Below are 14,091 nucleotides of genomic sequence, written 5' to 3'. Positions count from 1 at the left end.
CGTAAGTACACTCACAGGACCGTAGGTACGTTTCAGTGTCTCCACTATCACCTAATTCGTGGATATCGCACCCAGGCCATTACCAAGTTTCCAATGATTAAAGAGTCGCGCCCTTTAGTTACAATCTTTCTACTATTCCTTGAGTATAGCTCTCAGTACTGGCGGCGACATCCGGCTCGGCCGTAGTCTGCGTCTCCCTGAACTACCTTGCGTTAGCGTTGTGCACAAAGAGAGGTGTCGATTTCGAACCTCGGCCAACGCTAGTCCCCTGATGCAACGTACACCGCGACTACCCACCATCCCAGCTCTGATGTCGGTCGACTGAGAAGGGGAGACCTTGTCGAGGTGGGTGGCTTCGTCCGCGCCCGCGACGATCCCGGTGCGGTCATAACGCAAGGCCTCCTTGGAGGCGAACACGAACGTGCCAGAAATTCAGTCCAAGCCAACACTTGGCGCGACGGCTCGTTTCCAATGGTACGAGAAGGTGCAGGTCGATAATTTCCATATGCTAGACGAGTATCAGCTGTTTTATGGGGATAGAATATACGGCTGTTAGCCTCTCACTCTTCTGGTGTTCGCCGTTGCTACTAGTGCGCTGATCGAAATTGTGAAACACCAGTTATCCAGGGTTCCTTTTATTGGGCTTGCGGTTGTTTCTTCTCCCGTGATGTCGTCGGGATTCCGCTCGCCCTGGATGTTAGCGTCGTTGTGCTAAGCCGCAGCGAGTCCAAGCTCACCGGTATGGCTGCACCCTTGAACTTCACGGACCAGTAGGAACGGCGGAGTCTCCGTTTGTAGTGATGGCTGGGGGTACCGCAGAAGATGTGGCGGCTATTCAGATCTCATCGCATTACAACATGTAGTAGTTTCTGATACCGTAAGTAATCACAACCGCTGCAACGCTACTGGTCAGTCACGGTTATGGAAGGCAATTAATAAGTGGACAGACCGTCATTGATTTCTCAAATAGTTACTAAGTCGTTGCCTGAAGTAGTAGCCCGCTTTCCCATACAATTGTTGTGTACCTAATCCCAAACAAGGAACTCCAATTTCTGCCCAGCTTGACTAACAACAGATGCCTTCACCTGGTTCGTCTCCCAAGTGTACCAATCGTATGGATAGGGTATGCTGTTGGTCGTCATGTTACCTGCTGGCGCGGTACTTGTGCTGCCCCCAAGCGTGACGTCCTGGACAGTTGCATATCCGACCTCAGTGCTGTTCTCGCTGAAAACTGCTTGGCCTGATTCTTCGAACACGCTCGATTCAATCAAGATATTGGCACCCATTCTCGTGTTGATCCCATTCACGACATTCTCGTAATACGAGTTGAAGATGTGGCCGGTGCCGAATCGATATGAGATGGCGTTCCCTACGTTTTGGAAGTGGTTCTTGGCGAATGTCACGCGGAGCTTGCCCTTGTCCTCATCGCCGTTAGTATCCGCATGTCCGACTAGAACCGCTTGCGGGTGACCCTTGAAGAGCGTTCCCGTCACGGTCAGGAAGTCGCTCCCTCGAGTGATGCTTATTAAACTGGTATCGAGCCCGCCGCCTTGGTTAGTGTCGGATGATAGGTCACAATGGTCGACCCAAACGCTCCGGGCATTTTCGATCGAGATGGCGGGCCCTTGGACATTGGCAATCTTGAGGTTTCGAAGGATCACATTCCGGCTCCCGTTGATATATAGTCCAATCCCTGTCAGGGCTAGGTTTCACGTCGAGTTAGCACATTTGCCGATGTATCTTTGGGATCCGTGGTGAACTTGCAGCTGCTAGGAGCACCTATGATGCTCTTGCTCGACCCAATGGTGACCTCCGCATCACCGGATATGGCGCCTTCGACAATTATGACCCCCGGCTCAGTGCCTGATACCGCGATTGAAAAGTCGTCTAGAGTAGTGACTGTGGTGTAGTTGCCCCCCCAGCCACCGATGGTCCTGGTATGTTTGTAAGTATTGGCGACAGAAATTGCTCGTAGGAATGGCGGCTGGAAAAACATACGCCCCCATAATCGAGCAGTATCCAATGTTACATGCATCGTCATAGGTTGCGGGCTCGAGGGCCTCTTGTCTTTGTCTCAAAGGAGTTTTGATGCCCCACGTCCCCGCGGTGTAGAGACCGAGAGAGATAAGCACACCATTTAGCAGCCCCATCGCAAAATGAGCTTGGTGCTCCTAGGATGTCTGCTGTTCAATTCGAATGGTAAAAAGTCTCTTGGATAAGCATTACAACGGAGGAGGTTCCCCTCCAGCAGAGGAGAACAGGTGACGATCTATAAGTATTCTCCTCAGCGGATACAATGGGATAAAAAGGTGGGTTGATGCTTCCGCTCCCCGCTCCCGGATTGGTTTTTATTACCCAGCGGATATATTGTTGTGTCGATTGGTCGGAGAGCCTTGGCTCTATCACAGGGTATTATTTCCATCTAACTCCATCTGTCCGGTAGATTAATAAGTCTTGGTAAATGGACATGGGCCTTGTATAGAGAGGATCTTGATAGGCCAATATTCTCTGAACATTTCATACTTCATAAACCCTCAGCCACTACTGCTGATGTGTCCTGGCACGAATAGTCTCCAACCCGCCCAAAACTCGGTCGCCGACTCTTGGATGACGTTAGAGCGTGGGACAAGCGATGGTTCACGACTGAACTCTCGCAAGTCCCGCAAATCTCGCCAAGGGAGGACGGTGACGCAAAGTAAGGTACCGTTAAATAGCTTCATTAACCGACGGTTAGACTTGAACGTCGCCACTCACGTGCATTTAGCTCATTGAGTTGCCAGTTTTGAAAGGCCCGGCCTCATCGTTACCATAAAAATACCAGGAGTGCTCCATTCAATATCGTCAACCTTGATATTGACCACGGCGCTAGTGGCAGAAAACGTAGATTAGATTGCCGTAAAGCTCGACTAGCAGTCGGTACAATACCGATATAACAAAATTACCTAAAGTAATCACCAGGCTATAATGGTTCCTAGCTTTCTAGCATTTTGGCATATCGATGGATAGGTCCTTTTTCCCCACCGGGCGCACGACGGTACAGTACCTTAGGAATCGGAGTTCTGTCCATTACGGCCAAGACTTGCCCATGCCCCTAAATGTCGAATACCCAATGTGTTCGAATCCCCAATTGCTATGATGGGGCTACGCCTGGTGACCCAAAGGTTGGATGCGCATCATTACCTATTGCTGATAGAAACACAATGCCTAATTACATTTCTCTTCATCGCCGGCTTTAACTACCTCACTAGGATACTCGTTTTCGCTTTCTCTTCCCTGCTCTTTTTTTTTTTTTTTTTTTTTTTTTTTTGATCGAATGTCTTTCTCCAACATCAGGCCGTTGTCACGTTCCAAATGGGAGAAAACTTCTGAAACCGGGATCTATAAGACTGCGACGGAGCCTCTTACTGGAATGAAATTGTCTCTATAGACGTGCAGTGTACAAGCATCCCATAGGCTGACCCTTGATGCATATTCTTGCTTGAGAAGCTCCGGTGCTTGACACATATACAAGAGGCTTCTCCTCCTTAACGCATTTCAGAATACCATTGTGCATTTAGGTCTTGTAACCCTTAGTTCACTTCTATCTTCCTGCCCTCCTTCTACTTAAAGGAGACGATTATTTTTCATTGCCGTTTTGCCAGACCCCATTCGGCCATTGGCTGCGCAATGTCTTTAGGGAGGCTGCATTCCCCTGGCAGGGGATTGGCGAGGCTGGGAGTCGCGGAGGACCTCGTAAAGCTTCAGGTCTGCATCGGCACGAACCGCTCATGCGACTGGGTGTGGATGTGATGCCAGGTGATCCGAGCGGAACAGAGAACTTTGAGCCTGGGCGTAACCGTTTCACACCAATAGGAAACTGGCTGGAATCCTCAAACCAGATATCTGTCACAGAGAGCACGCTGAATACGAGGTTAAAGGCTTGGCCTGGCAAATGAGGTTAAAAGCGCCGAGGCGCTAGTTAATCCTCCCTATTAAAGGCGCGGGCCAAACTTTGGCCGTCAGAGCAGTAAGACCACTCACAACAAAGGCCGCCAAAGGATTTAGGGAATGTATAAATGAACCTAGAGTTCTCAATCGTGAGGGCGTCTCCCAAGTTGGCCCAGGGTTACCGTTTGGGCACCGCGTTATTGAGTTGAACGCTACCAGCCTACCACATTAAGCCTCGCAACACTCGTTCCAACATGAAGTCGGTCGGATGTGTGGTAGTTGCGGCTATGGCCGGCCTGTAAGTACCTTAATCAACGGGGCGCCATACGCCTGGGTATTGAAAACCATTCGGCTCACTCCTCATCATAGCACTACCGTCGTCCACGCCCAATCTAGCAACCCCAACAGCCACACTGCCTTTACGATTACGAGCGGCGTTGCGCCATCCCAAACGCCGCAAGTGGGCTGCCCAACGGTGACGACGACCGGCGAGCTCTGCACAACCTGCCCGGTCCCGGCCTGTCTCGCACTGTCGACCATCACACAGTCGTGCGGGTGCCCATCCGCGATCCCGACCGTCCAGGTCGATTTCCCCTGCGATTCTGGCTGTGCTGGCGTTTGGTGTTCGACCAGCTACGCGACAGTTACGGCGTCAGATTGCTCTGGGACGTCCAGTGGCCCGAGTCCTACCGCCGAGATAACGTCGAGTACTCTTCCCCCGAATTCCACCTGGAGCTCGAGCACCAGCTCGCGGACAACCGTGTCGGTCAATTCGGCCGGGAGGATGAGAGCTCCGTTTCGTCTATGGTAGGAGGGGGCCATGACATCATGTAAATCTGGTAGGTAGTAGATAGTGGGCCGCCTTTGTATCCTACCATGCTTCTCTGGCGTTAAATGGTAGACCAAACTACGGCTTTTGACCTGAACTACTTTTATCCGAGCACGCGGAGACAAAAGCGAGACCGTTTCGAGTGAGCGTATCATGTTGCCAAGTATCTATGTCTGTTGACTGCCCCGAACCGTCCCCATCCCCATCCCTGACAGGCATGACCTTCGCTTCTGTTATCCATCCTTGCCCTCCATTCGAAAAGAATCATGTCAAAGTGGGAGCCGTCCAGTCAACCCAGCGCGCGAGATCAAAGTTGTAGGTCTTGTCTGTCTTGAAGATATTACCAGTTTCCACATCCGTCTTGTCCATCAAGTATTTATTCTGGAACGCATTCAAGTCGGCATTCTGGGACGAAGGGAGCTGGCAATGCGAGCTTCCATGCGCTACCTGGGAGAATCCCATCGAGTCCTCTTGGCCCAACGCCTCGTACACGAGTCTTGCCGCGGTGGCGCAGCCGAATGTGCTGACGGGACCGAGGTAGTCGATGCCGGAGTTCTCGATCACCAGAAGGGGTCTGGGCGCTACCAAGCCGGCAAGCATGTGGTGGTCGAAGGGGAGCTTGGCCAGGTCGTTGACGTAGTTTGAGAACTCAGTCGCGAACCAGCCGTCGCCGGTGATGATTTGCGCGGCATCCTCGACCCCAGTGCCGTTCTTCTTCATCTCGCCGACAATCCGCCAGCAGCCCATGCCACCGGAGCCAGCTTCTTGCGGGGTCGTGAGCCGGATGCGGCTGTCGAAAGCCCCGGAGACGAACGCTCCTTTGCCGTTCCTGGAACACCCCGTTACCGCAAGGCGAGCAGGGTTGATCCGGGTCGTCGTTGTACCCAGCTTCTCGAGCGCATCCACGATCCGGCTGACGCCCCATGCCCAGGCTATCAGCCCACCTGCTGGATGCGTCGCGCCGTAGAGGTCGTAGGAATTACCCCTCCCCCGGGGGTCTGTGGCCGCGATCTCTTCGTTGTTGTAGGTGATGACGGCCACTCCGGTGGGTACGGGAATGGACGAGCCGCCGAGGGCAATGATGGCGGGGAAGGGACCATTGCCCGAGGGGAAACGGATGCTCGGTGCGAACGAGACGGATTTCCCACCCGCCGTGACGGTAACCGAGAGTCTGTTGGAGGCAAGCGTGGCGGTAACGGAATCTACGGCAGGCTTTGGGCCTAGTTCGTAGCGCTGGAAAAGGGCACCAATCTCGTTCTGACGGCAGTCCCAGTCGGCTTTCGTAAGCACCTTGGATCCGTTAATGAAGAGGAAAGGATCGGGGAGTTTGATACTGCTTCCCCCTGCAAAGGTGAAGGAGTCAGGAATGGCTGAACACATCTGCGCCGTCGACGCGCCCACAAGGGACGTCAATAGGACGGTGTGTTTGACTTGCATATTGAGCAGCGTGTCCCTCGAAAAGAGCTGATGGTGTGAAATGGGTACCTTAGCTTTCTTGCTCGTTCCAAAGCCAAATCCAAGTCGAGGACTCCGTCTAGCAGTATTTCTTAAGATATTTAACTAATATAGGAAGCCATCTCCACATCCCTCACCGCGAAACTCAAACACCGATCAGCCGGTCTATTGCAAATTAGCGACAGAATGTAGACAGCCGGTCAAAACATCACATACAAATATCTGCGGTATCTATCATCGGAATCCACCATTCAGCGTCTGTTGTTGAAGTTTGCCAATGGTCTTCAACATCCATCGGTGCGGTAATACGGTTCGGTACTGCACCTTCCGCATGGTCCTTGTAGCCGGGCTCTGTCATGTCATAATGAAGTTCGGCGTGTATGGTCATGCTGGTAATGAGGTTTACGTCCTCCCCCCCGCACAATGGGCCCTTCTCGAATGGCGGAGTTACACGGCATCGGGGCCCCCCTGCCCTGGCTCCCTCTGGCCAAAATAATTGATCCACACTAACACACACTACCAATTTTATACATCAACAACACCACCATTTCAGGGCCAAATAAGGCCAAACAAAATGCATTCTAATGGGCTGTCATTCCTCCATCTAATTCTAAACAGTCTTCTAAAATCTGCGGTATCAAATCCACCTACTGATTGATTGTCTTTTGTTTCAGTACATCCCAACCTTCCTCGGCCAGGTTCATGACAATCTCGTTATCCCAGCAAGGCCTTTTATATACGTATTGCTTTGGCGTTTGCTATACCTTTTCGATAGGCACGAAATCAGGACTTAGAGGGCAATTAAAATGACTCCGGAGGCCGTGTTCCTTCTTCCACTTGTTCACAAGATTGCCGGGTTTATTTCCACTATGCCCGCTATCATTATCCTCCTCTAGGATAAAGTTGTCCCCCCGACGAAGCCATTCCCCTACTATACACTCCAGTATCTGATCTCTATAGGCCCTTATCGTCATCTTTCCGTTGTTGTTGCTTGGTATATCATACCAAATGAGGTCGCTTTTAAAATCGTGGCTAATGGCTGCCTAATAATGGAGTCTCCGTATGTCTTTCTCTGCTAGCTCATCCTTTTTAACGGCGTAGTCAGGGCAAAATCTTTCCCATGGCCGCCTCAAAACCCAGATTTTCCCTTGGGGACCCCAGCCAAAATGGCACTCATCTGAGAAACGGAACTCGTACCAGTCTTCTTTGCGGGGGTAGCGTTCAAGCATAATACGGGCGTACTCTGCCCTCGTTGCCTTAGATTGTTGAGACCGGTATTGCTTCTTACAGGCAATGCAACGGCGAAAATTAATCTCCCTAAGCGCTCGACGAACCGTACGACCAGAAACGTTGATATCTAGGCCAGCCGCAACTGGGATTCCCTCCTATGGAATAGTACGGCCGTCAAACCCACCCTCGTCGATAACCTTCTCGATTTGAGTAAGAGCTTTAGTGTTAAGCTTCCGATTTCGACCTCGTTTTTCGATAAAGTTAGAATGGTAGGTATGTGGATCCAATGTAGAATCATCAAATTGACAGACGATTCGATAACCCGAGGCCTTGCTGACTCCGTGTTGCTTGAAGATATCTGTTTTGAAGGCCTGGCCATTGCTCCCAAATAACTGTAGACCATACAGGCTCTGTACAGCTCCCAGAACTCTGGATTTTTTTTGGAGTGGTGCGGTGAATGAAGCCCATCTTCGGCTGTAATTACTGCAAAAAAAACCATTCTTTTTGGTTGAAAGGTGGTAAAGAAATAGGTGGTGTTGTTATGGGGGTTGTGATGATGATTTTGGTGGTGACGCACTTACAGGGGATTGCAGGGATAAAACCTGTTTGTGTGGATCAATTATTTTGGCCAGAGGGAGCCTGGCTAAATTCCAACGCGCCGTCGTTATGAGCCCTGTCTGTTTGAGCCGCTCAACCCCGCAGCATGTGGCGAAATATGATCCATGAATAGGACGAGCACGGTTGATGTAGATAGGTTGCCGTTGTACTAAAACCCTACTTTAGTAGCCAGGCTTTCAGCATTTACATGCGCCTGCTGGTGCTAGGATGGCATGATCTAACGTATATCCTAACGTAAGGTGTCTTACACTTCGATAATGTTCTCCTCTCCACATTCGCTGAGGCATGCCTACTGGCTGCGAGCTCTGGCTTTTTTTGTGGTCCTGGCAGTTAGCAACGATCTTTCCCAGGCGTCCAACGCAAATGCTTCTGATGCAAGCCTTGGTGCACCACGCGAGCGCATAAGCCTCAACAGCGGATGGAAGTTCTCTCGTTCAACCGCCAACCCGGACAAGCTAGCGTATGACCTGCGCTCCGATATCCCCGGTAGCAGCGGCGTGCAAGTGCTGAGACCATGGATCCTCCCGTCAGCGAACGACTTCATCAGCGATCCCAGCAAACACCATCGGCGCCCGGCGGGGGACCCACCGGGCAGTAACGTCCCGTTTGTTCAAAAGACCTATAACGACAGTGGCTGGGATACGGTGGACCTGCCACATGACTGGGCGATTAAGGGTCCTTTTTACACGGACGAAAGTCCTCTGGTTGGAGGTGGAATGGGACGGCTACCAGTCCACGGAGTTGGCTGGTATCGTCGGAGGCTGCGGGTAACCGAGGAGGATATGGTGAGGTCGATATATCTGGAGGTGGACGGTGCCATGTCGTATGCAATGGTGTGGCTCAACGGTAACCTGGTCGGCGGTTGGCCCTACGGCTACACTTCATTCCGCCTTGAGCTTACGCCCTACCTTGAGCCCGGCGACGGCAACCAGTTGGCGATCCGGTTGGACAATCCAGTACAATCATCGCGTTGGTATCCTGGCGGTGGCATATACCGGAACGTTTGGCTTACCAAAGTCAATCATACGCATATCGGGCAATGGGGGACTACGATTTCGTCGGGAAACGTCTCGACACAGACTGCTGCCCTGGACATCACGGTGCGGATCGAAAACAGCGGAACAATTGTTGGAGAGGTTGAAGTTGCTACCGAAATTTATAAGCTCGACCCTAAGACGGGGCGAGTTGGAGACAAGGTGCAGGACTTTCCACGCACAACTGTCAGCATCGCTGCGGGTCAACAGAAGGCCGTCAACAGCTCAGTTATGATCGACAATCCCCGGCTCTGGGGGCCTCGACCCAAGCAGCAGCCCAACATGTACTCGGCGATAACCAGCCTGATTGTCGACGGTATAACGATCGATAGTTATGAGACTCAATTCGGCATCCGGTCGCTCGTCTTCGACGCAGAGAAAGGATTGTTGGTCAATGGAGAGGAGGTGCGGATTCAGGGCGTTAATGAGCACCACGACCTAGGGGCGATCGGCAGCGCCTTCAATGTACGCGCGGCGGAGAGAAAGCTCGAGGTGCTAGGCGAGATGGGGTGCAAAGCGATCCGCATGTCGCACAACCCTCCCGCCCCCGAGTTCCTGGACTTGACAGACCGCATGGGATTTCTTGTCATGGACGAAGCGCTGGACAGCTGGGAGCGCCAGAAGACAGCCAACGATTACCACCTCATATTTGGTGACTGGCATGAAGCCGATATCCGATCGATGATCCGGAGAGATCGCAACCACGTTTCCATCTTTGCCTGGAGTGCCGGCAACGAAGTGGGTGAGCAGACGTCGGGCAGCGCCGGGGCCGCTATGGCTCTCAGGCTCTGTCAGATCGTCCACTCGGAAGACCCAGGGCGGCCATGCACGGCATCCATGAACGCGGCAAGGCCGGACATGCCGTTCCCGCGGAGCCTCGATCTCATTAGCCTCAACTATCAGGGCGAGGGGATCCGCGACACGCCTCCGTACGCGGGCTTAGAAGGCATCAAGACGCATCCCCTGTACCCTGACTTTCACAAGGCATTCCCAGACAAGATGATTCTCAGCAGCGAGACGGCCGCGGCGCTTAGCACAAGGGGCACCTATTTCTTCCCAGTGACGAACGAACTCAGTGCGCCGGCCAACGACAGGACTGGCGGAGGCGGCAACGGGGCGGCACGGCAGGTCAGCGCGTATGAGCTGTACACTACTCCATTTGGCGCATCACCAGACAAAGTATTCTCGATGCAGGACCGGCATCCGTTCGTGGCAGGTGAATTTGTGTGGTCCGGCTGGGATTATCTAGGCGAGCCAACTCCTTATTACTCGGCCCGCAGCTCCTACTTCGGCATTGTCGATCTCGCCGGATTTAAGAAGGACCGCTTCTATTTGTACCAGGCGCGTTGGCGCCCCGACCTTCCCACGGCGCACATCCTGCCCCATTGGACCTGGCCCGAACGGACCGGGCAGGTGACGCCGGTGCACGTCTTCTCGGCGGCCGATGAGGCAGAGTTGTTCCTGAATGGGGAGTCACAGGGCCGTAAAACGATAGGGCCATCCAGCTACCGTTTTCGATGGGACGATGTCGTCTACCGTACCGGGGAGCTCAAGGTTGTGACGTACAGGAATAACACGGAGTGGGCAACCGACGTGGTTCAAACCGCTGGTGCGGCTAGCCAGATCCGTTTGACGGCGGATAGGATGATGATTGCCGCAGACGGCAGCGACCTCTCCTTCGTCACCGCCGAGATTCTCGACAGCAGAGGAGACCGAGTGCCTCATGCGGACAACACCATTACGTTCACCGCATCCGGTGCCGGCGAGATTGTTGCTTCTGATAATGGCAATCCCGCAGACATGACGTCCTTTGCGTCCAGTGAACGCAGAGCATTCAGCGGCCTGGCGCTGCTAATTATCCGTGCCAAGGCTGGGTCATCGGGGCCAATATCTGTTGCTGCTAGCAGCCCGGGCCTTGCATCAGCACAGGTGGATGTACAGGCAGGGCCGGGAAGCGACGACAAGCAGTAGCAATTGGTATAGATCGAACTTGAAATGAGACGCCTCTCTACTTTGCAGGCACTGCAGTGCTTCTCTCTTCGTTCTGCCCAGGCAATCTTCAGGGCAGTGGCATTAACAAATTACCTTGGACTTTCCGTCGTCCATCCATTATCCCATTGCGCGCAGACTCTGATTCCAAGACGAGAGTTTGAGTACCAGCCAGCTCCTCTATGGATACATATTATACCATATTCCCGCTTTCTGCTGAAGGCGCGTCTTTGTTGATGCCGACGCGTCGCAGTCGGTTCCCGTTTGCTGCTGCCTTCCCTGCCCATGCCGGGATGCAGACCAGACATGCAAGTGCCACGGTTTTGTTGGGGTTCATTGCATGGACCCCCCACACGCAAGTTCGGTCCCAACTCCTCTTCTGCACGTCAACAGGTTCGGCAAAGTCTTGGGTTCCACTCGAAAAATGTCGTGTGCCCACCGCGGCCGCGCTGGAACCTGATCGGTTTGCATGTGACCGGGTCTGTCGAAGGTGCAATACTGAATTATAGTACATTGTCTGCAGCGGGAACCGCACTACAACTGTCTCCCACCCGCTTGCCGCCGATCCCCTCTCCAAGCCCACTATATCAAAATCGATTAGATCGCGAACCTAGTGTAAGGTGCATGCAGCGAGGTTCCCGCGAAGCTTCCCGTGACTTCTGCACCCCAGAATGCTGGGTCCATATGACCCCACCTGGGCGATAAGGAAACCACTTTGTGCCCGGCAAGGCACATCTCTCCTGCCTGCTTGGGAGAGCATTACCTGTACGTAATTTGCCAAGGCCTTTGCCTCGGGCAAAGGATCGACCTGGAGCATTTTCCATCTCGGCGTATCCATTTGCCCTCGATACCGGAAACAATAGGACAAATAAAAAATAATAACAGGGGAGCGAAACTCCCTCGCTAATTAAACCCAAGGATATTTGTATTTTTTTGGGGGGTTTTGAGTTGTTTTTCTCTGTTCTTTTGTATCCTGTGCACAACGCTCACCCTGTCTATACCCCCAATAATCGCCGTCAATCATGAGCGATTTCCCCGACAGCGCCGGGCGTGGCGTCGTGGAGGTGCGCGGCCCCGGAGTCGGCACGGGCCACGAGTCGGACGATGCCGATGGTCTTTTGGCCGCCATGGGCTACAAGGCCGAGCTCGTGCGCACCCGCTCGACTTGGCACGTCGCCTTCATGTCGTTCGTGCTGGCCTCGATCCCCTACGGCCTGGCTACCACGCTGTACTACCCACTGCAAGGGGGCGGTCCTGTCGTCGTCGTCTGGGGGTGGCTCCTCGTCAGTCTCATCATCCTCTGCGTCGCCGCCTCGTTGGGCGAGATCACGTCCGTCTACCCAACCGCCGGCGGCGTCTACTACCAGACGTTTATGCTCGCGCCCGCCCGCATCCGCAGGGTCGCCGCCTACATTTGCGGCTGGTGCTATGTCGTGGGCAACATCACCATCACCCTGGCTGTGCAGTTCGGCACCACTCTCTTCTTTGTCGCGTGTGTAAATGTGTTTGAGGTTGAGTCGGAGCCCGTCCGTGGTATCTGGGGCGCCGAGACATACCAGGTGTTCCTGACTTTTCTGGCCATCACCCTGCTATGCAATGCCATCTCGGCCTTTGGCAACCGCTTCTTGCCCCTCTTGGATGTAAGCCTCCGGACAAACTTTTTCCTCTACCCTTTTGCTCCTTTTGCCCCTACCCTTCCCGATTGCCGGATAACCACCTGCATCCACTGACATGTCCCGGTTCCGCCGCAGACCTTTGCCATCTTCTGGACTTTTGCCGGCCTCATCGCCAATCTAGTCACTGTACTGGCTGTCGCCAAGGAGGGGAGGCGAGGCGCCGACTTTGCGCTTGGGGGCTTCGAGCCCTCGTCCGGCTGGCCGGATGGATGGTCGTTCTGTGTCGGCCTGCTCCACGCCGCCTATGCGACCTCGTCCACGGGAATGGTCATTAGCATGTGCGAGGAGGTGCAGCATCCCGCCACCCAGGTGCCCAAGGCCATGGTCATCACCATTGTCATCAACACGATCGGCGGCCTGCTATTCCTGGTACCTCTAATGTTTGTCCTGCCCGACCTCGCCATGCTGGTGGCGCTCCCCTCAGGCCAGCCTGTGCCCACCATCATCAAGTCGGCCGTCGGCTCGTCCGGCGGTGCCATTGCCCTGCTTATCCCCCTCATGGTGCTGGCGATCCTCTGCGGCGTAGCTTGCACCACCGCTGCCTCGCGCTGCACCTGGGCTTTTGCCCGTGATGGTGCCATCCCGGGCTCCAAGTGGTGGAAGCAGGTGCACCCCAAACTCGACCTGCCGCTGAACGCCATGATGCTCTCCATGGCCATCCAGATCCTGCTCGGCGTCATCTACTTTGGCTCCACCACCGCCTTCAACGCCTTTTCGGGCGTCGGTGTCATTTCCCTGACACTGTCGTATGCCGCCCCCATTGCCGTATCCATGTTAGAGCGTCGGGCCCAGGTCAAGGGCGGCAAATTCTATCTGGGCAATTTCGGCTGGCTGTGCAATAGTATCGCTCTTGGTAAGCTATTCCTCTTCTCCGTTGGCTCTACTTATTCGTCTTTTCCCAATCAACCCATCACTGACGGATGAACCAAAACTAGGGTGGTCTATTCTTGCCGTTCCCCTGTTCTGCATGCCTGCATACCTCCCAGTCAGCCCTATAACCGTCAACTATGCCCCCGTCGTCTTTGTTGGCTTTGTCAGCATTGCGTCTGCCTGGTACGCCATCTGGGGTCGGAAGCACTACCAAGGTCCGCCCACGGAGCATCTGGGCCAAGTCGTGCCAGGTTTCTATGGCAGGCCCGATAACGCCCACTTCGTCGACCTCAGCAAGAAGGATTAGTTGGAAGCTGACTCCTCGTTGTACATTGGTGGTGCTGCTGTCGATAATAATTCCCCTCCATAGGCATTATCATTGAATGACACCCCTTTAACCTCAATTAGTTACTTGGGTAACAGAGAGGTACATTTGAGATGGAGCGCTGGATATGCCGCTGAG

The 14,091-nt window shown here is 53.7% G+C and overlaps 5 protein-coding genes across 5 annotated transcripts; 3 read left to right on the top strand and 2 right to left on the bottom strand.

The window, feature by feature from the left end:
* Positions 1–1,025: 1,025 nt before the first annotated feature.
* On the bottom strand, positions 1,026–2,006 carry MFIFM68171_03931 (uncharacterized protein; the record flags this gene model as incomplete). Its single annotated transcript, XM_071059351.1, has 3 exons — positions 1,026–1,702; positions 1,765–1,934; positions 1,999–2,006. The coding sequence occupies 3 exons, from the start codon at positions 2,004–2,006 to the stop codon at positions 1,026–1,028; spliced, it is 855 nt and encodes a 284-aa protein (XP_070915452.1).
* A 2,208-nt stretch (positions 2,007–4,214) lies between these two features.
* On the top strand, positions 4,215–4,761 carry MFIFM68171_03930 (uncharacterized protein; the record flags this gene model as incomplete). The annotated part of the gene is made up of 2 exons (XM_071059350.1): positions 4,215–4,225; positions 4,389–4,761. The coding sequence occupies 2 exons, from the start codon at positions 4,215–4,217 to the stop codon at positions 4,759–4,761; spliced, it is 384 nt and encodes a 127-aa protein (XP_070915451.1).
* A 259-nt stretch (positions 4,762–5,020) lies between these two features.
* Positions 5,021–6,193, bottom strand: MFIFM68171_03929 (uncharacterized protein; the record flags this gene model as incomplete). Its single annotated transcript, XM_071059349.1, has 1 exon — positions 5,021–6,193. One exon carries the CDS (start codon positions 6,191–6,193, stop codon positions 5,021–5,023), a length of 1,173 nt encoding a protein of 390 aa, XP_070915450.1.
* Positions 6,194–8,316: 2,123 nt separating this feature from the next.
* On the top strand, positions 8,317–11,064 carry MFIFM68171_03928 (uncharacterized protein; the record flags this gene model as incomplete). The annotated part of the gene is made up of 1 exon (XM_071059348.1): positions 8,317–11,064. The coding sequence occupies one exon, from the start codon at positions 8,317–8,319 to the stop codon at positions 11,062–11,064; it is 2,748 nt and encodes a 915-aa protein (XP_070915449.1).
* Positions 11,065–12,104: 1,040 nt separating this feature from the next.
* MFIFM68171_03927 (uncharacterized protein) lies at positions 12,105–13,935 on the top strand (the record flags this gene model as incomplete). Its single annotated transcript, XM_071059347.1, has 3 exons — positions 12,105–12,722; positions 12,834–13,611; positions 13,694–13,935. The coding sequence occupies 3 exons, from the start codon at positions 12,105–12,107 to the stop codon at positions 13,933–13,935; spliced, it is 1,638 nt and encodes a 545-aa protein (XP_070915448.1).
* Between the last annotated feature and the right edge of the window lie 156 nt (positions 13,936–14,091).

This window comes from Madurella fahalii (genome assembly GCF_045866475.1).
Source record: "Madurella fahalii IFM 68171 DNA, scaffold_2, whole genome shotgun sequence".
NCBI classification, from domain to species: Eukaryota; Fungi; Ascomycota; class Sordariomycetes; order Sordariales; genus Madurella; species Madurella fahalii.
This window is presented reverse-complemented; position numbering and strand designations above follow the sequence as displayed.